Source organism: Salvelinus fontinalis, chromosome 5 (assembly GCF_029448725.1).
Source record: "Salvelinus fontinalis isolate EN_2023a chromosome 5, ASM2944872v1, whole genome shotgun sequence".
Taxonomy (NCBI): domain Eukaryota; kingdom Metazoa; phylum Chordata; class Actinopteri; order Salmoniformes; family Salmonidae; genus Salvelinus; species Salvelinus fontinalis.
In genome coordinates, this window is record NC_074669.1 from 17802882 (window position 1) to 17830031 (window position 27150).

General features: G+C 43.3%; 1 protein-coding gene and 1 non-coding gene across 2 annotated transcripts in view; one reads left to right on the forward strand and one right to left on the reverse strand.

Annotated features, from left to right (window-relative positions):
• Positions 1-27150, forward strand: part of LOC129855244 (glypican-1-like) — a 67479-nt gene that overhangs the window by 23589 nt on the left and 16740 nt on the right. Inside the window, exon 2 of the mRNA XM_055922678.1 lies at positions 25587-25745. Within this exon, the coding sequence (XP_055778653.1) occupies positions 25587-25745 (159 nt within the window). The remainder of the gene's footprint in view (positions 1-25586; positions 25746-27150) is intronic.
• Positions 13799-13871, reverse strand: trnav-uac (transfer RNA valine (anticodon UAC)). The gene has a single exon. It is a non-coding gene; the product is annotated as a tRNA-Val (tRNA).

Genomic DNA, 27150 nt, shown 5'->3' on the forward strand with positions numbered 1-27150 from the left:
ATGAGGATGTGCAATACTGGTGTGCAAAAGAGTAGAAAAACAAAAACAAATACTGGGATGAGGTAGGTAGTTTGTTGGATGGGCTATTTACAGATGGGCTGTGTGTAGCTGCAGCGATCGGTAAGCTGCTCTGACAGCTGACGCTCAAAGTTAGTGAGGGATTTTCCAATTTGTTCCAGTCATTAGCAGGAAAGGAAAGACGGCCAAAGTAGGTGTTGGCTTTGGGGATGACCAGTGAAATATACCTGCTGGAGCACAATACCTAGTTATTTATGTACTTCCGGCGTCGACAGAGATGGGCCGCCTCAAATTACGTTCCTAGGAAACTATGCAGTATTTAGTTTTTTTATGTGTTATTTCTTACATTGTTACCCCAGGAAATCTTAGGTTTTATTACATACAGTCGGGAGGAACTATTGGATATAAGAGCAACGTCAACTCACCAACATATACGACTTTCCCGAAGCGGATCCTCTGTTTGGCTCACCACCCAGGACAATGGATCGGATCCCAGCCGGCGACCCAAAACAACAGCGCCGTAGAAGCGGCAGACAGAGCGGTCTTCTGGTCAGGCTCCGTAGATGGGCAAATCGCGCACCGCTTCCGAGCATACTACTCGCCAATGTCCAGTCTCTTGACAACAAGGTAGACGAAATCCGAGCAAGGTTTGCCTTCCAGAGAGATATCAGAGACTGTAACTTTCTTTGCTTCACGGAAACATGGCTCACTCAAGACACGCTATCGGAGTCGGTACAGCCACCTGGTTTTTTCACATGGCGCTGACAGAAACAAGCATCTCTCTGGTAAGAAGAAGGGCGGGGGTGAATGCCTTATGATTAACAAGACGTGGTGTGATCATAACCACATACAGGAACTCAAGTCCTTTTGTTCACCTGACTTAGAATTCCTCACAATCAAATTCCGACCGCATTATCTACCAAGAGAATTCTCTTCGATCATAATCTCAGTCGTGTATATTCCCCCCCAAACAGACACATCGACGGCCCTGAAAGAACTTCATTCAACTCTATGTAAACTGGAAACCACATATCCTGAGGCTGCATTTATTGTAGCTGGGGATTTTAACAAGGCTAATCTGAAAACAAGGCTTCCTAAATTCTATCAGCATATCGATTGTGCAACCCGAGCTGGCAAAACCCTGGATCATTGTTATTCTAACTTCCGCGATGCATATAAGGCCCTCCTCTGCCCTCCTTTCGGAAAAGCTGACCACGACCACGATTTTGTTGCTCACAGCCTATAGACAGAAACTAAAACAGGAAGCACCCGCACTCAGGTCTGTTCAACGCTGGTCCGACCAATGGGATTCCACACTTCAAGATTGCTTCGATCATGTGGACTGGGATATGTTCCGCATAGCGTCGAACAACAACATTGATGAATACGCTGATTCGGTAAGCGAGTTTATTAGCAAGTGCATCGGTGATGTTGTACCCACAGCATCTATTAAAATATTCCCCAACCAGAAACCGTGGATTGATGGCAGCATTCATGCAAAACTGAAGGCGCGAACCACTGCTTTTAATCAGGGCAAGGTGACTGGAAACATGACCGAATACAAACAGTGTAGCTATTCCCTCCGCAAGGCAATCAAACAAGCTAAGAGTCAGTATAGAGACAAAGTAGAGTCGCAATTCAGCGGCTCAGACACGAGAGGTATGTGGCAGGGTCTACAGTCAATCACGGACTACAAAAGAAAAACCAGCCCTTTCGCGGACCACGATGTCTTGCTCCCAGACAGACAAAACAACTTCTTTGCTCGCTTTGAGGACAATACAGTGCCACTGACATGGCCCGCTACCAAAACCTGTGGGCTCTCCTTCACTGCAGCAAACGTGAGTAAAACATTTAAACGTGTTAACCCTCGCAAGGCTGCAGGCCCAGACGGCATCCCCAGCCACGTCCTCAGAGCATGCGCAGACCAGCTCGCTGGTGTGTTTACGGACATATTCAATCAACCCTTATCCCAGTCTGCTGTTCCCACATGCTTCAAGAGGGCCACCATTGTTCCTGTTCCCAAGAAAGCTAAGGTAACTGAGCTAAATGACTACCGCCCTGTAGCACTCACTTCCGTCATCATGAAGTGCTTTGAGAGACTAGTCAAGGACCATATGACCTCCACCCTACCTGACACCCTAGACCCACTCCAATTTGCTTACCGCCCCAATAAGTCCACAGACGACGCAATCGTAATCACACTGCACACTGCCCTAACCCATCTGGACAAGAGGAATACCTATGTAAGAATGCTGTTCATCGACTACAGCTCAGCATTTAACACCATAGTACCCTCCAAACTCGTCATTAAGCTCGAGACCCTGGGTCTCGACCCCACCCTGTGCAACTGGGTCCTGGACGTCCTGACGGGCCGCCCCCAGGTGGTGAGGGTAGGTAACAACAAATCCACCCCGCTGATCCTCAACACTGGGGCACCACAAGGGTGCGTTCTCAGCCCTCTCCTGTACTCCCTGTTCACCCACGACTGCGTGGCCATGTGTAACTGATGTGAAATGGCTAGCTAGTTAGCGGTGGTGCGCGCTAATAGCGTTTCAATCGGTGGCTCTGAGACCTGAAGTAGTTGTTCCCCTTGCTCTCCAAGAGCCACGGCTTTTGTGGCGCGAAGGGTAACAATGCTTCGTGGATAACTGATGTCTGTGTGCAGAGGGTCCCTGGTTCAAGCCCAGGTAGGGGCGAGGAGAGGGACAGAAGCTATACTGTTACACATGCACGCCTCCAACTCAATCATCAAGTTTGCAGACGACACTACAGTGGTAGACTTGATTACCAACAACGACGAGACAGCCTACAGGGAGGAGGTGAGGGCCCTCGGAGTGTGGTGTCAGGAAAATAACCTCACATTCAATGTCAACAAAACAAAGGAGATGATCGTGGACTTCAGGAAACAGCAAAGGAGCAGCCTCCTATCGACATCGACGGGACAGTAGGGGAGAGGGTGGAAAGTTTTAAATTCCTCGGCGTACACATCACGAACAAACTGAAATGGTCCACACACACAGACAACGTGGTGAAGAAGGCGCAGCAAAACTCGCTCAATACGGAAGTGGTCAGATGACGCGGATGCTACGCTACAGGACTGTTTTGCTAGCACAGACTGGAATATGTTCTGAGATTCATCCAATGGCATTGAGGAATACAACATCTCAGTCATTGGCTTCATCAATAAGTGCATCGATGACGTCATCGATTTGGCATGGGTTTCCAGATCCTCAAAAGGTTCTACAGTTGCACCATTGAGAGCATCCTGACCGGTTTCATCCCTGCCTGGTATGGCAACTGCTTGGCATCTGACCGTAAGGTGCTACAGAGGGTAGTGCAAATGGCCCAGTACATCACTGGGGCCAAGCTTCCTACCATCCAGGACCTATATAATAGGTGATGTCAGAGGAAAACCCATAAAATTGAGGGACACTCCAGTCACCCGAGTTATAGACTGTTTTCTCTGCTACCGCAGGTCAAGCTGTGACGGAGCGCCAAGTCTAGGACCAAAAGGCTCCTCAACAGCTTCTACCCCCAACCCATAAGACTGCTGAACAATTCATAAAATCGCCACCGGATAATTTACAATGACCCCCCCCCCCCTTTGTACACTGCTGCTACTCGCTGTTTTTTTACCCATGCATAGTCACTTCGCTCCAACCTACATGTACAAATTACCTCAACTAGCCTGTACCCCCACACACTGACTCGGTACCGGTGCCCCTCCTTATTCTTATTGTGTTACTTTTTTTTTGTCTACTTGGTAAATATTTTCTTCTTGAGCTGCACTGTTGGTTAAGGGCTTGTAAGTAAGCATTTCACGGTAAAGTCTACACTTGTTGTATTCGGCGCATGGGACAAATAAAGTTTGATTTGAACATGCAGAACTGAATTCGAATGAGCATTAACAGCAATCAGCAGAGCTAACCAATTGCTGTGTTTTAACCAGAAGCCTGCAAGACACAAATTATATTTTGTTATTCTCAACATTCTATCATTTATTTAGGGTATTTCTCACTGCAGTGCTCACCTCTCACTGTGCCTGCCTGAAGGAGAAAATCCTATCAGAGTTAACTCCTCGGTAAAATGTATGTGTATTAACCCTTGAGATGTGTGAGGAACTAAATTTATGCCAAGGCCTAGAGGCAATTGGCAAATAAGAGGAACCACTTCAGTTGAAATTGTCTTGTTATTTTCCCCAGACAATAGTTTAGGGAGAGAATAGGGTCAAAGGTCATGGGCAGGCCCTCTTCACAAATTTCTCTCTTAGTTACCTACTATATGGAGGTCCTAAATGCTGTATGTGATCTGTGGTGTGTGTGCGTTTGTGTGCATCTGAGTCATGATCACTGATATATACTGTACATTAGATGACTAATGGGGGGTGCTGTGTTGAAGCCACCTCCATCTTGGCCCTCCCCACCGTTGTAAAAAAATATTTTGGAAGGTATAGAAATGCATTTATAAGGGCCTCCCGAGTGGCGCAGCAGTCTAAGGCACTGCATCGCAGTGCTAGCTGCTTCATTACAGATCCTGGTTTGATACTGGCTGTGTCACAGCCGACCGGGTCACCCATGAGGCGGCGTACAATTGGCCCAGCGTCATTCGGGTTAGGGCAGGTTTTGGCCGGCCGAGATGTCCCATTGCGCTCTAGCGACACCTGTGGCGGGGATCCTAATACATAGTAAATAGTAAATGTCTGATTGTTAGGCTACTGTGAACCATTTTGTCTACTCTGTCTAACTATAATAATTCTAGTTAATTGATAATTTACTGTGTTTGAGAAGGTATGGCAAAACAAGGACAGATTTAATCGGGTGACTATGGACAATAGTTTAGTTTACCAGTCAAGTGTCTGACACATTGGAGTGTTATGAAAGAGCCTAGAAGCCCTATGCAAGGCTATGGAGATTATAGATTATTTCAGATGGAGACATAGGATAAATATACTGAACAAAAATATAAGCGCAACATGGAACGATTTCAAATATTTTACTGAGTTACTCTTCATATAAGGGAATCAGCCAATTGAAATACATTTATTAGGCCCTAATCTATGACTGCGAATACAGATATGCATCTGTTGCTCACAGATACAGTACTTAAAAAAAGGTAAGGGCATGGATCAGAAAACCAGTCAGTACCTGGTGTGACCACCATTTGCCTCATGCAGCGCGACACATCTCCTTCGTATAGAGTTGATCAGGCTGTTGATTTTGACCTGTGATATGTTGTTCCACTCCTCTTCAATGGCTGTGCGAAGTTGCTGGATACTGGCAGGAACTGGAACACGCTGGCGGGAACTGGAACACGCTGTCATACACGTTGATCCAGAGCTTCCCAAAAATGTTCAATGGGTGACATGTCTGGTGAGTTTGCAGGCTATGGAAGAACTGGGACATTTTCAGCTTACAGGAATTGTGTACAGATCCTTGCGACATGTCCATTATCATGTTGCAACATGAGATGATGGCGGCGGATTAATGGCACAACAATGGGCCAAAGGATCTTGTCATGGTATCTCTGTGCATTCAAATTGCCATTGATAAAATAGTGTTCGTTGTCCGTAGCTAATGCCTCCCCATACCATAACCCCACCGCCACCATGGGGCACTCTGTTGACAACATTGACATCAGCAAACCACTCGCCCACACAATTCCATACACATGGTCTGCGGTTGTGAGGCCAGTTGGGTGTACTGCCAAATTCTCTAAAACAACATTGGAGGAGGCTTATGGTATTAAATTAAATTCTCTAGCAACGGCTATGGTGGACATTGTTGCAGTCAGCATGTCAATTGCACGCTCCCTCAAAACGTGAGACGTTTGTATCATTGTGTTGTGTGACAAAACTGCACATTTTAGAGTGGCCTTGTATTGTCCCTAGGACAAGATGCAGCTGTGTAATTATCATCCTGTTTAATCAGCTTTTTGATATGCCACATTCGTCAGGTGAATGTATTATCTTGGCAAAGGAGAAATGCTCACTAACAGGGATGTAAACAAATTTGTGCACAACATTTGAGAAAAATAAGCTTTTTGTACATTCTGAAAATGTCTGGGATCTTTTATTTCACTTCATGACAGATAGGACCAATACTTTACATGTTGCTTTTATCTTTTTGTTCAGTGTACATTGACCATTAAAACCACTGAAGATGTGGATGTTGATTAATGCCGCTCCCCGCACCTCTCTGATTCAGAGGGGTTGGGTTAAATGTGGAAGACACAATTCAGTTGAAGGCATTCAGTTGTACAATTGACTCGGTTCCCCCTTTCTCCCTTAAAATGTGTATATTCAAATTGTCTAAGACATTGAATAATTGATGTATAAAGAACATTTAATGTAGATCACTGAGGAATTAGTGGATAACTGCAGATTGGTACTGTATAATAGTGTAATGACCCACTTTAACATGCAACATCCAGACCGTAATAACTAGGTGAATTGTTCATGAATGGTCGACCAGAGAGGGATTAAGCACTCAACGGCCATTGTTTTAGTCCATAGATTAGTCTCTCTGGCTGTGTTTACACAGGCAGTCTAATTCTGAAATGCTTTCCATTAATTGGTCTTTTGACCAATCACATCAGATCTTTTTCAGAGCTGATCTGATTGGTAAAAAGTCTAATTGTCAAGTGTCAGTTGTGCAGAGGTGAGGACGGAATCAGGCGCAGGACACAGAACTGAGTAAAACAACGTACTTTACTCAGAAAAATAATCAGCCAATAAATCCACGCAAGGATAACAAATAAATCCACGCAGGGATAACAAACCCTAACACAAAAGACTAACACAAAACCAGGAACAATCACGCACAAAACATGATGAGAACCAGAGGGTTAAATAGGGAAATAATAATAATGTAATGGGAACCAGGTTTGTACAATCAAGACATAACAAATGGAAAAAGAAACGTGGATCGGTGGCAGCTAGAAAGCCGGTGACGACGACCACCGAACGCCGTCCGAACAAGGAGAGGCACCAAGTTCGGCGGAAGTCGTGACACTAATTAGTGAAAAATAGGTCAGAATTGTGCTGCCTGTATAAACGCGGCCTCTGACTACTAGTTACGGTTGCTCAACTGATTAGGTTTTTTCCCCTGCAGAAACCATTGGCCTTGCTGATGCACTTAGAGAGAATACAATAAAGTTCAAAGAGGTTCATGCAATTTCTAAGAAGTTTATAAAAATGACCACCAGTGTTGAATTCTGCGCATTTCCTAATTTTTCCAATTCCACCATATCTGTCAGACACTTTACATATTTAATCTCAGACAAATATGATCTCAATCTTATCCCTATTTCATTGTCAGTCTAAATGAACTCTTCTCTCTGTCTCAATATTATGGCATAGGTGACATCAGATTTACGCAGATGACACCATTCTTTATACATCTGGCCCTTCTTTGGACACTGTGCAAACAAACCTCCAAACGAGCTTCAACGCCATACAACATTCCTTCCGTGGCCTCTAACTGCTTTTAAATGCTAGTAAAACTAAGTGCATGCTCTTCAACCGATTGCTGCCCGCACCATCCCAGCCCGACTAGCATCACTACTCTGGACGGTTCTGACCTAGAGTATGTGGACAACTACAAATACCTAGGTGTCTGGTTAGACTGTAAACTCTCCTTCCAGACTCACATTAAACATCTCAAATCCAAAATCAAATCTATAATCGCCTTCTTATTTCGCAACAAAGCCTCCTTCACTCATGCCGCCAAACATACTCTCGTAAAACTGACTATCCTACCGATCCTTGACTTGGGCGATGTCATTTACAAAATAGCCCCCAACACTCTACTCAGCAAACTGGATGTAGTCTATCACAGTGCCATCCGTTTTATCACCAAAGCTCCATATACTACCCACCTCTTGCACCTGTATGCTCTCGTTGGGTGGCCCTCACTACATATCCGTTGCCAAACCCACTGGCTCCAGGTCATCTATAAGTCTTTGCTAGGTAAACCCCCGCCTTATCTCAGCTCACTGGTCACCATAGCAACACCCACCCGTAGCACGCGCTCCAGCAGGTACATTGCACTGGTCATCCCCAAAGCCAACACTTCCTTTGGCCGTCTTTCCTTCCAGTTCTCTGCTGCCAATGACTGGAACTCAAGTATCTCTACTTGCACATCATCATCTGCACATCTATCACTCCAGTATTAATGCTAAATTGAAATTATTTTCTCCTTTAGGGCCTATTTATTTCCCAGATCCCTAAATCAAATCAAATCAAATGTATTTATAAAGCCCTTCTTACATCAGCTGATATCTCAAAGTGCTGTACAGAAACCCAGCCTAAAACCCCAAACAGCAAGCAATGCAGGTGTAGAAGCACGGTAGATGCACGGCATTTGGTCCCTACTCTTCTACATTTGCACACGCTGTACATAGATTTTTCGATTTTTCTTTTACTTTGTGTTATTGACTACGTTTGTTTATGTATAACTCTGTGTTGTTGTTTTTGTTGCGCTGCTTTGCTTTGTCTTGGCCAGGTAACAGTTGTAAATGAGAACTTGTTCTCAACTGAACTACCTGGTTAAATAAAGGTGAAATAAAATAAAAAATAAATAAAATTGCTACACATGGGCCTCAGATCAGTCTCCAGTCCACTTGGCAGTTGGTCCTGTATCAGCACTCTGTCCAGCCAAGTCTGAGAGCTGTCAGAGACCAGAGGGCAGGCAGGCAGGGATGCATGGATGTTCCCCAGCCAGCGTCACAGCAGATGCGTGTGGTGGCCATTCGATTAAAGCATGGGATGGCTATGGTGGGATTATGCCAGGTGGGCCAGAGGAGACCCAGTGCTCTGCTGAAGATGCACAGCAATTCAATTATGATCAACTGGCATGACAAGGGTTGTGTGTGGGTGTGCGTGTGTGTGTGTGTGCAGTTTTCAGTTTTCAGGAGAGGGTGGGAAAGAGTTGATGATTGTACAGGCCACTCATGCTCTGTCTATGTTTGTCATGGCCTGAAACAAAAGCTCAAGCTCGTATTCAGCACGAACACCATATGTCTGATAATAGGATCCATAGATCCTTAGTTACCATGCCAAAGAACACTGAACAAAAATATAAACGCAACATGTCAATGTTGGTCCCATGTTTCATGAGATGAAATAAAAGATCCCAGAAATGTTCCACACCCACAAACAGCTAATTTCTCTCAAATTAGCTGAGGAATATTTCTGTCTGTAATAAAGCCCTTTTGTGGTGAAAAACTCACTCTGAATGGCAGAGCCTGGTTCCCCAGTGGGTGGGCCTGGCTCCCAAGTGGGTAAACCTATGCCCTCCCCGGCCCACCCATGGTGCCCCTGCCCAGTCATGTGAAATCCATAGATTAGTGCCTCATTTATTTATTTAAATTGACTGATTTCCTTATATGAACTGTAACTCTGTAAAATCTTAGAAATTGTTGAATGTTGTGTTTATATTTTTGTTCAGTGTAGATTAGTGATTAGTTGCTCTCTTCCTCTGTGCTGTAGCGTATAAATAATTCATGACCAGTTGCTTTGCATTCTCTATCCTTCTCTAACCCTTGGGTGCTGGCCTACAGGCGTTGTGTGTAAACCTCCTGTGTGTGTGTGTGTGTGTGTGTGTGTCTGCGTGTGCACGCATCTATGTGTCTCTGTGCACTGTGCACATGGCTGAGAAAAGAGATGGAGGAGGTGTCTAATGTCAGGTGATGGCTCAGCCTTTCTCTGTATACAGACGGCTGGCATTAGTGCACTGGGGTCGTCTGGCGACCTTTCACTGAGTCGGCCCCAGTGTCTACCCTGTCAACACCTGGTTGAGGAGCGGTGTCCCACCATCCCCTCCTCTGCACCCCATCTGTCACGTTCCTCTCCACCGTCGGACACAGCACCCCGGTGGTGATGTCACACTTTCCAAAAATGGACACACCGTCACTGAATGGCCCTTCCCAGAGCCAAGGTGCCCGTAAAATTATACAGTGTTTAGAAATGACTCCCATGTCCTTCCCATATTAAATTGTAGGCAGGGAGTAATTGGAGTGGTGGTGTGGCTGTTAGGTGGAGGGGAGGGGAGGGGAGGGGAGGGGAGGGGAGGGGAGTGAGAGCGGGGTTGGTTTAAACACTGGCCCACATCCCAGATACATGCTCAACAATCTTTTTGAAATGATATCAGATGAGTTCCATCAGATGGATTGGAAAATTACGTTTTTTAAATTGAATAATTATTGCTGTGTTAGATCCAATGTAATTTCTATGTTTTTGCTGTTGAATGATATGCATGTACCGGTGTAGGCTATATAGTCTGGCTGACACCAAACTGCAAGTCTTCCTGACTTCTGTCTGGATGTAGACTTCAGTCTGATGTAGGTACGAAGTGTTGATAATGAAGGGGGCTGTGCTTTTTTTTACTCATTTTTCCTCTATGTGTCTTTCTCACTGAAACACCCACATGGACAGCCACACACAGCCCGTGAGCACCGTCCCCTTCCAATACAACCGTTGGATTTTCAAATCCAAACAAGGAGAGGTCTCAACCCCCCAGGAAATAAAATGTTTGAGAGAACAAATCAAAGCTCGAGCCAACTTCAGCAGGAATATTGCACAAACAACAGACTCCTGCCCAGACCGGTGTCACAGATCTCCCTCGCTGTGCACCACATGAGTCAGCCAGGCTACAGGGTGTATGGATCTAGCTCCGCTATTCTGAGATGGATTTTACAGTTTCAATTTTGGTCTTGTGAATAATGTTCATTGAATGGAAAGTAGGTGCAGGATTGTAAATTGGATCCGCTGTCATGTAAATGCCTTTTACATGACTGTGCACAGAGTGTAATATATGGAAAGAAAGATGGAGAAAGCATAGGTAAACTGAAAGAAAATAGATACAGTACATTGGTATGTGGATAGGGCGAGAAGGAGCAGCCTGAGACAGATGCAGAGTGATTGAGTATCATTCATTATCTCTGCTACAGAATGAGTGTTCAAAGAAGCCAATATGATTGTGTTCATTGTAATATGTCAGAGTTAATCCACTGCATCCATATGGAACAAACAGCCCATACAAGAATGTGATCCACCCCTGACTGACCTGCAGTATACAGTTGAAGTCGGAAGTTTACATACACTTAGGTTGGAGTCATTAAAACTCGTTTTTCAACCACTCCACAAATTATTATTATTAAAAAAATTAAAAAATAATTAAGGGGTGGATCAGCTTAATATTGTGGATAGATTGTTGCTTCCATCAATGTAATTGTCTGCATCATTTCCAATCCCCCATATCTTTTTGGAGTAAATATATATATCCATATACATAAACGTATGCATACATATACACATAGATACATACACATACCTATATAGATATACATACTTTTTTAAGAATATACCTTTATTATTCCCCGCAAACCCTACCACCCATCACCCAATTGGAGTAAACTAATAAACACTTAGGCTTTTCTACCTTCAGTTTATACATCTTATACACATTTTACAGACACAATCTATTTTACATTAGTTTTATTTAGTTTGTTTTTAGTCCTTTAGTCCTCTATTTCTGATGTCCATCCAATTTGATTTCTTTTATTTTTTTATTATTTTTATTTTTTTATTTTACCGTTATTTTACCAGGTAAGTTGACTGAGAACATGTTCTCATTTGCAGCAACGACCTGGGGAATAGTTACAGGGGAGATGAGGGGGATGAATGAGCCAATTGTAAACAATTTGATTTCTATTTGTAACTGTGCTATTTCACAAAATTTCTGAACCTATATATATTTTACAGACCCCGTATGTTTTACATTGGTTATCTTGTTATTAGTCCCACCCTTCAGCTCCATTCAACCCCTCCCATCTATCTCTCAACATCATCCATTTTGGATTCCTATTTGCCATATATTTTTCAACTGTGCTGTGATGTTTCACAAAAGTACTGAACCTTTCTATTCTCATAGCTTCTACAGATTGTAAATGAAAAATATTTCTTTGCAAAAATAATTATTATATTATTGATTGATTGACTATGGCTTTTCAAATCACCCAGTATTGCTATCTGCAGCGTTAGTTCTACGCAAATGTTGCAATTCTTCAGCCATTCCTGGACCTGTGACCAAAAACGAGCTACATATGGACAATAGCAAAATAAATGATCTAATGACAAATTTCTTGTTAACAAACTTTAGTTTTGGCAAGTCGGTTAGGACATCTACCTTGTGCATGACACATACTTTTTCCAACAATTGTTTACAGACAGATTATTTCACTTATAATGCACTGTATCATAATTCCAGTGGGTCAGAAGTTTACATACACTAAGTTGACTGTGCCTTTAAACAGCTTGGAAAATTCCAGAAAATGATGTCATGGCTTTAGAAGCTTCTGATAGGCTAATTGACATTATTTGAGTCAATTCAAAGCAAATCAAATCAAATGTATTTGTCACATACACATGGTTAGCAGATGTTAATGCAAGTGTAGCGAAATGCTTGTGCTTCTAGTTCCGACCATGCAGTAATATCTAACAAGTAATATAACCTAACAATTTCACAACAACTACCTTATACACACAAGTGTAAAGGAATGAATACGAATATGTACATAAGAATATATGAATGAGCGATGGCCGAACGGCATAGGAAAGATGCAGTAGATGGTATAGAGTACAGTATATACATATGAGATGAGTAATGTAGGGTATGAAAACATATAAAGCAACATTGTTTAAAGTGGCTAGTGATACATTACATCAAGAGGCAAGAGGCAGTAGATGGTATAGCGTACAGTATATACATAAGTGGCTATTGATAAATTGATTACATCAATTTTTCCATTATTAAAGGAGGTGTACCTGTGAATGTATTTCAAGGCCTACCTTCAAACTCAGTGCTTCTTTGCTTGACATCATGGGAAAATCAAAAGAAATCAGCCAAGACCTCAGAAAAAACATTGTAGACCACAAGTCTGGTTCATCCTTGGGAGAAATTTCCAAACACCTGAAGGTACCACGTTCATCTGTACAAACAATAGTACGCAAGTATAAACATCATGGGACCACGCAGCCGTCATACTGCTCAGGAGGGAGACGCGTTCTGTCTCCTAGAGATGAACGTACTTTGGTGCGAAAAGTGCAAATCAATCCCAGAACAATGGCAAAGGACCTTGTGAAGATGCTGGAGGAAACAGGTACAAAAATAGCTATATCCACAGTAAAACGAGTCCTATATCGACATAACCTGAAAGGCTGCTCAGCAAAGAAGAAGAAGCCACTGCTCCAAAACCGCAATAAAAAAGCCAGACTACAGTTAGCAACTGCACATGGGGACAAAGATTGTACTTTTTGGAGAAATGTCCTCTGGTCTGATGAAAAAAATAGTACTGTTTGGCAATAATGACCATCGCTATGTTTGGAGGAAAAATGGGGATGCTTGCAAGCTGAAGAACATCATCCCAACCGTGAAGCACGGGGGTGGCAGCATCATGTTGTGGGGGTGCTTTGCTGCAGGAGGGACTGGTGCACTTCACAAAATAGATGGCATCATGAGGCAGGAAAATTATGTGGATATATTGAAGCAACATCTCAAGACATCAGTCAGAAAGTTAAAGCTTTGTTGCAAATGGGTCTTCCAAATGGACAATGACTCCAAGCATACTTCCAAAGTTGTGGCAAAATGGCTTAAGGACAACAAAGTCAACATTTTTTTACATTACATTTAAGTCATTTAGCAGACGCTCTTATCCAGAGCGACTTACAAATTGGAAAGTTCATACCTATTCATCCTGGTCCCCCAGTGGGAATTGAACCCTGGTCCCCCCGTGGGGAATGAACCCACAACCCTGGCGTTGTAAGCACCATGCTCTACCAACTGAGCCACACGGGACAAGTCAAGGTATTGGAGTGGCCATAATGCCCTGACCTCAATCCTTTATAAATATGTGGGCAGAACTGAAAAAGCGTGTGCGAGCAAGGAGGCCTACAAACCTGACTCAGTTACACCAGCTCTATCAGGAGGAATGGGCCAAAATTCACCCAACTTATTGTGGAAAGCTTGTGGAAGGCTCCCCGAAACATTTGACCCAAGTTAAACAATTTAAAGGGAATGCTACCAAACACCAATTGAGTGTATGTAAACTTCTGACCCACTGGGCATGTGATGAAAGAAACAAAAGCTGAAATAAATCATTCTCTCTACTATTATTCTGACATTTCACATTCGTAAATTAAAGTAGTGATCCTAACTGACCTAAGACAGGGAATTTTTACTCGGATTAAATGTCAGGAATTGTGAAAAACTGAGTTTAAATGTATTTGGCTAAGGTGTATGTAAACTTCCGACTTCAACTGTATGTGTTTGTCACTGTAAGTTAATTAATTTTATGGCTCATGCAGGATACACAGTTTCCATGACTAAGCAACGCTGTAATGTTTTTAAGCCCCTTTACTGTAGTAAACATACTTCAGTCTAATGACAACAAACATCTATGTCTGAGGTGGAAATGTCTTTCCACCATCCACAGATCAGTGGTTAAACCAAAAACAGTTAAATATATTAAAGTGGAATGCCAATTCAATTAAAGTGGATGGTTTTGTTGCTTAAACCAAAGTTTCCATTTAGTTTTAAAAGTTACATTTAGACATTATGAAAGTCTTTGCAAGCCTTTTATTGCCCCTTCCAAGCATTTGACATGGCTTTCTTTTCAATCTCTTTTGCATAGAGAGACATTTGTACACTCTTATAAAAAAAGGTTCTTCAGCTGTCCCCATAGGAGAACCCTTTTTGATTCCTTGTAGAACCCTTTTTGTTTCCAGGTAAAACTACTTTGGGTTCCATGTAGAACCCTCTGAGGAAAAGGTTCTACATGGATCCCAAAAGGGTTCTACCTTGAACCTAAAAGGGTTCTTTAAAGGGTTATCCTACTGTGTGGACAGCCAAAGAACCATTTTAGGTTCTAGATATAGTGTAGGCTGGTCACAATTGTCTGTCCAGACATTAATTTCTGGTTGCAGAAGTGACAGCCATAGATATAAATGAGATGGAGAGTGCAGGTTCATGGACAAATAGTCAAAGTCAACATTTTCTTTCAACGGCTGTCCAATCTAGATTTGCTAGCTACATTTTCTGTGGAAGTCTTGCATATTGTATTAGTCTGTATTAAATGTGTGGGTTGTGCCTTTGACTGTGGCTGGCAGTGCTATGACTGATTCGATTAGTGTGACACGGGAGCGAGGTTGGACACCCCTCATATCCCTCAGCAGTAATCTGCCTCTTGAATAAACGCTGTAAGTGGGCTAGACTTTCTCCCCGCACCTGCTCCCTCACACAGCCAGCCAGCCAGAGACAGACCAGACCAGGGCTTTGTCTGTCTGTCTGTCTGTCTGTCTGTCTGTCTGTCTGTCTGTCTGTCTGTCTGTCTGTCTGTCTGTCTGTCTGTCTGTCTGTCAGTTAGTTGCAGGGACAAACACCAAGCAGCCAACAGGATATGGATAGGATATAGCCAACCAGCCACTATAGCAAGGATGTAGCTGCCCATTTGCAATCATACCCATCACAGATATTTTTTATATAAAAAATATATATATTATTTTGTACTTTTTACCCCCTTTTCATGATATCCAATTGGTAGTTACAGTCTTGTCCCATCGCTGCAACTCCCGTACAGACTCGGGAGAGGCGAAGGTCGAGAGCATGCGTCCTCCGAAACACGACCCTGCCAAGCCGCACTGCTTCTTGACACGCTACTCGCTTAACCCGGATGCTAGCCACACAGCTGGTGACCGAGGTTCAGCTTCCAGGTGCCCGGCCCTCCACAAGGAGTCGCTAGAGCTCAATGGGACAAGGAAATCCCAGCCCGCCAAACCTTCCCCTAACCCGGACGATGCTGGGCCAATTCTGCGCCGCCTCATGGGTCTCACGGTCATGGCAGGCTGTGACACAGCCTGTCATCAAACCCAGGGCTGTAGTGACACTTCAAGCGCTGCGATTCAGTGCCTTGGACCGCTGCGCCACTTTGGAGGCAGATATTACAGAGTGTAGATACTGTAGGTCTAGAGCATCTCAATATGGAGTGGCAAATGTTACATACAGTATATACCGTTGTAAGGGATTTACATAATGTAGGCCTAAGTCTCAGGAACCTTGCTGTCTTACTGGTCCAATGGGAGATGTGATCCTATCCGCATACTGATGATGACTTGCTATTTATAATTCTGTGTGTTTGTCTTTGCATGTCTATGGATTGGGGAGGGAGGTGTGTGGGTGGGTGTGGGTGGGTGCTCAAGCGTGTGTCTCCTGTGTCCCTGGCTTGCATGAATGTGGGTGCACATGACAGATTATCAGTCTTGTCTTTCGTTGTTCACTGTCAGCAGTAATTGAAATGCATGCCACACATCTTCCCCCTGCTCGCTGACTAAAATGGACGCATGCTCATGAACAGGCCACAAGATGAGCTGTTTAATGAGATTTTAGCCTTTTCAGCTCCGTAGTATTCTAGGCCTACGTGTAAAAGACGCTATATGATCTCTACTAGAATCCCTCCATTGAGTTTTTACTGGTTCACACTTTGCTCCGCATATCAAATCACCTCATCACAACCTGTTTGAAGTCTCGCTTCAGAAGCTAAGCGCTGCTTCAGAGTAAAGACATGACTAAAAGAAAGAGAAAAAAAGAGATGTTCAGGAGGAAGGAGTTTATACTTGCCTAGTTAAATAAAGCTAAAAAGATAAAAAAAAATTATACACAATAGGCAAATGCACAATTAAAATGGCTGTCAAGTTCATTGAGTGCTACCCTTCTCATCTCTATACAGCATGATCACGATCAGGATCAATCATCCCTTTCCATGTCCTCTCAAAGTTGTTTGATTGGATATAAAGGTTTGCAATACTCCTCATGACAATGTCAAAATACTGTACCACATGCTGTTTACAACACTAAAGGAAAACAGACAAACTACTGCCTGACTACCACACAACTAGTGAGCTTCCTGGTAGGCAGATATCTATGTTCTTTCTCTGGAATTTTAAGATAAAAGTGAGGAAATAAACAAGTTAATAGAAACTTCTCTGAACTTTTCCCACCTGCTGTAGTCAGGAGTCATAAAAGATGCATGGATGCGATAACATCTCTTGCTCCAGTTCCCTGTAAAGACATCCAGGGCCAGGCCGAGGGAAGGGCTTTAACAGGGAACCTGTTTGCGAAATGTCAGAGAAGGCAAGCAGGCAGACCACTCAACCCCCATACCCCCTGTGTCTGCTTAACCCCCTCCTCAGATTCACCCCCACCTGCCTGGGGACTGGGACTGCAGACTGTACTCTAAGCTGTCTGGCACTCTTTTTTTCTGCATGTGTGTTTGTTTGTGTGTGTGCTCCATTGCTCTACTATCACTTCTAGCAATGTTCACATGCCGCACTGCAGAGATTTCGACATGTTTAGCATCTTTGTGCTGTTCTGTATTGGTGTTTGTTGAGGTTAATCCCAGCAAGCACATTTGGTTTCTTGGAAGTTGTGGGAACGTAAATGTGTTGTTTCCCATTGGTTCTGGGAATGAAGCCATATGTTTCCTTACCAGTAAAACTGAATGTTTTTTTAAACGTTCTGAGAATGGAAGTGAACATTTTGCCTGTTCTGCGAACATTAAAGGGAAATTTCTAAAAATGTCAACATCATATTAATCACCTCCAGCACCAGCACAACATCAACATATGGGAAAATTGAGCTTTCTATGTTTGTAGTAAAAAAGATAGAGAAAGATAAATAGTTTTTACGCCATTTTCACTTATGTTGATGTTGGGGTGGTGCTGGAGATGATGAATTTAGAAATGTCCCTTTTAGTTTTAGGTTGCAGGGAGTTTCTGAGAATGTTTTACTAGGGTTCCCTGAACATTTTCCTGGGAGGTATTATTAAACTTCTGAGAATGGAAATTATAGGTTATTTGAAGGTAATTAAATAACATGCTGAGAACGTGTTTCAATAAGACTTAATAACACTGCTATCTTAGTTTGGGTTAACTGTTTTGAACTCCAAGCACAGATAGGACACATGGAAATGTAATTGCTTAGGCATTAGTCATGCAAACACATTTCTTTTTTATTGTGGCACGGCGTCAGTGAGATTCAAACCTATGCTCTTCTGTTTTTTATCCATGGAATAAGTCCACTGCATCACCAGGATGGAGCTAGCATGCCATGTTGTTTTTTTTACTCATACAAAGCTGTTCATTTTAGTCTATTCAAACAGAACGCATTTCAAAGGAAACAATCACTCTGATTAAAATCAGATGTGGCCAATTAGTGGGCGCGGCCAACACACCTGAACACACTTAAAAAATGTTTTAAATGTAATTTAGCAGACACTCTTATCCAGAGCGACTTACTTTTCGTTCTTAACAAGATAGAGGATAGAGAACGTTTTGTTGATGCTGAGAATGCAATGCATAACTTTTTAAATAACATTCTTAGAACATTCTCTGAATGTTACTAAAGTTTTCTTGTGGTTTTTATGGAAAGTTTCTTAACGTTCTTGGGACAAGAATAACTATTTGAGAACATTCCCAAAGTCAAACCAGTTGGAGAACACTCCTAGAACATTAACAAAATTGAAATTAAATATAACCATGTTTGAACTTTTAGGAAACATTACGTTAAACTATTGAAATAACAAGATTTTTTTTTGTGAAGTTTCTTTAATGTGCTGAGAATGTTCCAAAGCCAGAACACTATCCTGGCACCATTCCCAGAAAGTTGTGGGAAGGTTGTATGCAAAATAACCATAGGACAAACACACTCTCACCAAGCTCTAAGAAACATATGGTTCTCAGAACGTTATGTGCTAGCTGGGATGTATTTTACAGTCGCATCAGAAAGTTTTCACACCCCTTGACTTATTCCACAATTTGTTGTGTTACAGAATTTTTTTCTCACCCGTCCACACACAGTACCCCATAATGACAAAGTGAAAACATGTTTTTAGAAATGTTTGCAAATGTATTGAAAATGAAAGACAGAATATCTCATTTACAGAAGTATTCCCACCCCTGAGACAATACATGTTAGAATCACCTTTTGTAGCAATTACAGCTGTGAATCTTACAGTTGGATTATACAATATTTGCGCATTATTCTTTTCAAAATTCTTCAAGCTCTGTCAAATTGGTTGTTGATCATTGCTAGACAACCATTTTCAAGTTTTGCCATAGATTTTCAAGCAGATTTAAGTAAAAAATGTAACCTGGTCACTCAGTAATATTCACTGACTTCCTGGTAAGCAACTCCCATGTAGATGTGGTCTTGTGTTTTAGGTTATTGTCCTGCTGGAAGGTGAATTCATCTCCCAGTGTCTAGTGGAAAGCAGATTGAACCATGTTTTCCTCTAGGATTTTGCCTGTGCTTAGCACCATTCCATAAATGTTTTTATCCTGAAAAACTCCCCAGTCCTTAATGATTACAACCATACCCATAACATGATGCAGCCACCACTATGCTTGAAAATATGGAGAGTGGTACTCAGTAATGTGTTGTATTGGATTTGCCCCTAACATAACACTTTGTATTCTGGACAAAAAGTGAATTGCTTTGCCACATATTTTGCAGTATTACTTTTGTGCCTTGTTGCAAACAGGATGCATCTTTTGGAATATTTTTATTATTCCTTCTTTTCACTCTGTCAACTAGGTTAGTATTGTGAAGTAACTACAATGTTGTTAATCCATCCTCACTTTTCTCCTATCACAGCTATTAAACTCTGTAACTGTTTTAAAGTCACCATTGGCCTCATGGTGAAATTCCTGAGCGGTTCCCTTCCTCTCCGGCAACTGAGTTAGTAAAGACAGCTCTATTTTTGTAGTGACAGGGTGTATTGGTACACCATCCAAAGTGTAATTAATAACTTCACCATGCTCAAAGGGATATTCAATGTCTGCTTTTTAGATGTTTTAGCCATCTACAAATCAGTGCCCTTCTTTGCGAGGCATTGGAAAACCTCTCCTGATCTTTGTGGTTGAATCTGTGTTTGAAATTCATTGCTCTGAAGGACCTTACAGATAATTGTATGTGTGGGGTACAGTGATGAGGTAGTCATTTAAAAATCATGCTAAACGCTATTTGATTTGATTTGATTTATTGCACGAAGAGTGAGTCTATGCAACGTACTGTATTATGTGACTTGTTAAAGCACCTTTTTATTCCTGAACTCATTTAGGGTTGCCATAACAAGGGGTTTGAATACTTTGTAAAAATGCTGACATTATGGGGTATTGTGTATAGGCCAGCGACCCAAAAAATCTAAATTTAATACATTTTAAAGTTTCAGGCTGTAACACAACAACGTGAGGAAATAGTCAAGTGGTGTGAATACTTTCTGAAGGCACAGTACTGTATATGCAGGTATCAAAACAAATGTATTGTCACATGCGCCGATTACAACAGGTGTAGATTTTTACCTTGAAATACTTACTTACAAGCCCTTAACCAACAACGCAGTTTTAAGAAAATAGAGTTATGAAAATATTTACTAAATTAAGTAAAAAAATAAAATCTAAAACATAAAGTAACACAATAAAATAACAATAATGAGGCTATATACAGGGGGAGTCAATATGCGGGGCCACAGGTTAGTCGAGGTATTTTGTATATGTAGTTAGGAGTAAAGTGACTGTGGATACTGTAGATATTAAACTGCAAGTAGCAGCAGTGTAAAAACACTGGGGGGGGGGGGGGTCAATGCAAATAATCTGGGTGGCCACTTGATTAATTGTTCAGCAGTTTTATGGCTTGGGGGTAGAAGCTGTTAAGGAGCTTTTTGGACCTAAACTTGGCAGTCTGGTACCGCTTGCATTGTGGTAGCAGAGAGAACAGTCTATGACATGGGTGACTGGGTTCTTTTACAATTTTTTGGGCCTTCCTCTGACACTGGGCTGTACGCACTACCCTCGGTAGCGCCTTAGGGTCAGATGCAGAGCAGTTGCCATACCAGCCGGTGATGCAACCGATCGGGATTCTCTCGATGGTGCAGCTGTAGAACTTTTTGCGGATCTGGGGACCCATGCCTTTCTTTTCAGTCTCCTGAGGGGAAAAGGCTTAGTCATGCCCTCTTCACGACTTTCTTGGTGTGTTTGTACCATGGTAGTATTGTTAGTGATGTGGATACCAAGGAACTTGAAACTCTCGACACGCTCCACTACAGCCCCGTCGATGTGAATGGGGGCGTGTTCGGCCCTCCTTTTCCTGTAGTCCATGATCAGCTCCTTTGTCTTGCACACGTTGAGGGAGAGGTTGTTGTCCTGGCACCACACTGCCAGTTCTCTGACCTCCTCCCTATAGGCTGTCTCATCGTTGTCGGTGATCAGGCCTACCATTGTTGTGTCATCAGCAAACTTAATGATGATGGTGTTAGGGTCGTGCTTGCCATGCAGTCGTGGGTGAAAAGGGAGTACAGGATGGGACTAAGCACACACCCCTGAGTGGCCCCCGTGTTGAGGATCAGTGTGGTAGATGTGTTGTTCCCTACGCTCACCACCTAGGAGCGGCCCGTCAGGAAGTCCAGGATCCAGTTGCAGAGTTAGGTGGTCATTCTCAGGGTACTTAGCTTAGTGATGAACTTTGTGGGTGCTATGGTGTTGAACACTGAACTGTAGTTAATGGACAGCATTCTCACATAGGTGTTCCTTTTGACCAAGGGGGAAAGGGCAGTGTGGATTACGCTTGAGATTGCGTCATCTGTGGATCTGTTAGGGTTTCTGGCATGATGGTGTTGATGGGAGCCATGACCAGCCTTTCAAACACTTCATGGCTACCGATGTGAGTGCTACAGGGCGGTAGTCATTTAGGCAGGTTACCTTCGCTTTCTTGGGCACAGGGACTATGGTGGTCTGCTTGAAACATGTAGGTATTACAGACTCGGTCAGGGAGAGGTTGAAAATGTCAGTGAAGACACTTGCCAGTTGGTCTGTGCATGCTCTGGGAACGTCCTGGTAATCCATCTGGCCCCGCGGCCGTGTGAATGTTGACCTGTTTAAAGGTCTTGCTCACATCGGCTATGGAGAGTGTGATCACACAGTCGTGCGGAAAAGCTGGTGCTCACATGCATGCTTTAGTGTTGCTTGCCTCAAAGCGAGCATAAGGGAAAGGGGGATACCTAGTCAGTTGTACCACTGAATGCATTCAACTGAAATGTGGCTTCTGCATTTAACCCAACCCCTCTGAATCAGAGAGGTGTGGGGGGGCTGCCACAATCAACATCCACGTCTTCAGCACCCGGGGAACAGTGGGTTAACTGGATTCAATCCAGCATCCTTTCGGTTACTAGCCCAAAGCTCTAACCACTAGGCTACCTGCATTTAGCCCATCTGGTAGGCTTGCGTCACTGGGCTGCTCATGGCTGGGTTTCTCTTTGTAGTCCATAGTAGTTTGCAAGCTCTACTACATCTTATAAGTGTTCGGATTAGTGTCCTGCTCCTTGAAAGCGATTCCTTGCTCAGAACATGAGAACATATGAAAGCTGGTGGTTCCTTTAAACATGAGTCATCAATATTCCCAGTTAAGAAGTTTTAGGTTGTAGTTATTATAGGAATTATAACGCGTCAACTATTTCTCTCTACACCATTTGTCTTTCATATACCTTTGACTATTGGATGTTCTTATAGGCACTATAGTATTGCCAGCCTAATCTCGGGAGTTGATAGGCTTGAAGTCATAAACAGCGCTGTGGACCAGGCAGCCCAAACTGCTGCATATACCCTGACTCTGCTTGCACTGAACGCTAGAGAAGTGACACAATTTCCTTAGTTAATATTGCCTGCTAACATGAATTTCTTTTAACTAAATATGCAGGTTTAAAAAAATATACTTGTGTATTTATTTTAAGAAAGGCTTTGATGTTTATGGTTTGGTACATTGGTGCAACGATTGTGCTTTTTCCGCGAATGCGCTTTTGTTAAATCATCACCCGTTTGGCCAAGTAGCCTGTGATTCGATGATAAATTAACAGGCACTGCATTGATTATATGCAACGCAGGACAAGCTAGTTAGACTAGTAATTTCATTAACCATGTGTAGTTAACTAGTGATTGTGTGATGATTGATTGTTTTTTATAAGATAAGTTTAATGCTAGCTAGCAACTTACCTTGGCTCCTTGCAGCCACAAGGTTCTTTTGATGCTGCACTTGTGTAACAGGTGGTCAGCCTGCTACGCAGTCTCCTCGTGGGTTGCAATGTAATCGGCCATAATCGGCATCCAAAAATGCAGATTACCGATTGTTATGAAAACTTGAAATCGGCCCTAATTAATCGGCCATGCTGATTAATCGGTCGACCTCTAGTACGTACAGTCACTGTAGGGATGACGTTGTCAATGCACTTATTGATGAAGGCAGTGACTGAGGTGGTATACTTCTCATTGCCATTGGATGAATCCCGGAACATATTCCAGTCTGTGCCAGCTAAACAGTCCTGTAGAGTAGCATCCGCGTCATCTGACCACTTCCGTATTGAGCGAGTCACTTCCTGCTTTAGTTGTTGCTTGTAAGCAGGATTCAGCAGGAGCTTTGTACGCATCTCTGTGTGTGGTGTTATGGTGGTCCAGAGTTTTTTTTCCCTCTGTATGCATATTTGACATGCTGGTAGAAATGAGGTTAAACAGATTCAAGTTTGCCGGCATTAAAGTCCCCGGACACTAGGAGCGCCGCTTTTGGATGAGCATTTTCTTGTTTGCCTTATACAGCTGGTTGAGTGCAGTCTTAGTGCCAGCGTCGGTTTGTGGTGGTAAATAGACGGCTACGAAAAATATAGATGAAAACTCTCTTGGTAGATGGTGTGGTCTACAGCTTACTCTACCTCAGGCGAGCAATACCTCGAGATTACCTTAATATTAGACATTGCGCACCAGCTGTTATTGACAAATAGACACACACCCCCACACCTCGTCTTACCGGACGTAGTTGTTCTGTCCTGTCGATGCACGGAAAACCCAGCCAACTGTATATCATCTGTCGTTGTTCAGCCACATATTACAGTTTTTAATGTCCTGTTGGTACGTAGGATATTCTCAAACGGAGCTCATCCAGTTTATTCTCCAGTGATTGCACATTGGCCAATAGAACGGATGGTGGAGGCGGGTCACCGTCGAATTCTCACAAGGATCCCTGATCTGTGTCTACTGTATTTCCTTCTTTTCTTCATGCGAATAACAGAGATTTGGGCCTTGTCCAGGAAACAACATTATATCCTTCGTGTCAGACTCATTAAAGAAATAATCTTCGTCCAGTTCGAGGTGATTGATCGCTTTTCAGAAATCCAGAATCTCTTGTCGGTCATAAGAGACTGTAGCATCAACATTATGTACAAAAGAAGTTACAAACAATGCAAAAACACAAAATAACACAATTGATTAGGAGTCCGTAAAACGGCAGCCAACCCCTACAGCGCCATTCTTCTATTAGTAACTGCCAAAATAAAGGAAACACCAACATTAAGTGTCTTAGTAGGGCGTTAGGCCACCATGAGCCAGAACAGCTTCAATACACCTTGGCATAGATTTTACAAGTGTCTGGAATTCTATTGGAGGGATGCAACACCATTCTTCCACTAGAAATTCCATGATTTGGTGTATTGTTGATGGTGGTGGAGAACGCTGTCTCAGGCGTCGCTCCAGAATCTCCCATAAGTGTTCAATTAGGTTGAGATCTGGTGACTGAGACGGCGTTGTCATATGGTTTACATTGTTTTCATGCTTATCAAACCATTCAATGATCACTCGTGCCCTGTGGATGGGGGCATTGTCATCTCATGGGGCATAGCCATGGTAACCAAAATAATGGCCAAAATAATGGCCTGCCCAGCATTTTTATACATGACCCTAAGCATGGTGGGATGTTAATTGCTTAATTAACTCAGGAACCATACCTTTGTGGAAGCATCTGCTTTTAATACACTTTGTATCCCTCATTTACACACGTGTTTTTGGCAGTTACCTGTATATGTCATCTGGTTGTTTTTATATATGAGTCTTTGGAATGGCCCGTTCTCCAGTGTAGTTTCACCTCCATGCTCTTTGAGTTGATCCCACTGTGTTCTTTAACATAATCAATATCTCTGTTCTATGACTGAGCTCATCTCTATTCTCTCTGGTTAAGCTCTTCTCTGGCTGTAGTCTGACAGACACTGGTCTGATGTGTTGCTCAGAGACAGTCAGAGAGGGGGGGAGAGGTGATATGTGATAACCAGTGGGCTGCCTCCTCCACCTCTGGGGTCCTGAGGGCCCGAGGCCATGTGATGGCATGTAGGTCAGTGTAATGAACTGGTTGTAACAATGAGATATCATCCTCTCTCTTTCTTATTACTGTGGGTTCTAGGGAAGCAGAGGGGCCTGCACAGCTATTTTTAGATCCTTAAGAGATTGATTACTCCACAGGTTACAGAGACCAGTAGCAATCCATTATGGACCATTTTCAGTTTATCAGATACAATGACCATCACAGTTGTGCTGTTTTGCTGTATGAACAGAATACAGAAAGAACAAAATAAATGTATGGAAATATAGTTTGTATGTACTGTGGATAAAACCCTAAACATGTCCTCTCCTCTGTCTTACGTCTGTGTAGGTGAGCACCTTCGGATCTGTCCCCAGGGGTACACCTGCTGTACCAGTGCCATGGAGGAGACCCTGTCCAACCTGAGTCGCAGGGAGTTTGAGGGCCTGGTCAGAGAGGCTGGACGCTCGCTACAGGCCTCTCTCAATGCACAGTACAGGAGCTTCGACAGTGAGTAGCAGCCTCCCAGAACGCATACACTCCTCTATGCTGACAATACGAACACGCACGCACACACACACGTATTTGCGTGTGATCTTTGAGTTCAAGAACTGGATGCCCTTGATGATGTCCTTGACTTGTTCTGAGAATTTTAAAGACTGCAATCTTTAACACATCACTGATAAACTCTATTTATAAACTAATCAATATAGTCCTGAGGCTCCAGCTACAGGACCAGTGTGGCCCAAAGGATATGGTGCCCCGATGACAGCAGCTGATAACGCCTGAAACACGGTTGTTTGCTCAGGGAAATAAATCCCCCACAAGTAATCTGGACCTCCATCCATCCATCTGATTAACATAAAATTAGAACAGGAACTGGGGATGATGGCATGGAGTCATATTTCCTGCTTTGATGGGCCCTAGCTGTCATCAGAGTGGCATAGACAGAGAGCAGTAGACACAGAGACAGGGAGGAGATTGCGGGCAGTTGGGAGAGTGAGTTATGATTGGTTGTGGTAATGAGTCATGGAACCTAGCAGACACCGTCTGACAGGTTGGTGGGGATGGGGGGAGCAGGGAGCCCTCCCTCTGTCTCTCCTCCTCCTATCCACTGCCACAGGCTCAGATGCTGGCAATGCTAATGGACATTTGAAAGAATTTAAAAAAGAAGGAAAGAGGAGAGGGTATGGTGGTATGAGTCAGGCAGTGTTTGTCAGATGGGGAGTTCCAGTTCCTTTTTCTCCTGCTTTCTGCACTTTCTGGACTGCTGGGCTGCTCTGATTTACGCAGCGAGATGAAATACGTGTGACTGATGTGGCAGAGTTAGCCTAGCAACAGGAGGAAGGTTTGGGCCACACAACAACACGGACACTATCACACACACAGGGGCTGGGCTGGCAGAACAGTATAGAGCTAGTCCAGCTGCATACAGTACAGCTCCCTCACCCCAAAACCCACAACCCCTTTTCATCCCCTCAACATCAGGAGGTTACAACCACAGAGACAGCGGAAAGTCAGATGTTGATGAGGCTGAAGCAATGCATCAAAGAGGAATGAGCAGGAGAGCTATAGCTACATGAAGCAGCGATAGAGAGAGGAGGAAATTGAAGTGTGCAGGGGATGTTTCAAGCCCATTTGATATGACTGCAGCTGTGTCGGATCAGCAGTAGAGGACAGGAGTAGTAGCAGTAGCAGCAGTAGAAACAGAAGGAACAGAAGGACGCGGAGAGCAGTGACGGTAAGAGCTACATGGCCATCTGGTTGTGTTCAGGGTTGTCGGGCGTGGGCCCTGGACTCGCTCAAATAAATGCAGGTTTTTACTGCATCTCCACAGCAGCAGCAGCACTCCCAGGCCCCACCCAGGCCCTCCCCTCTCCTCCAGCATGCAAACCTCAGATTAGAGGGAGAGTCA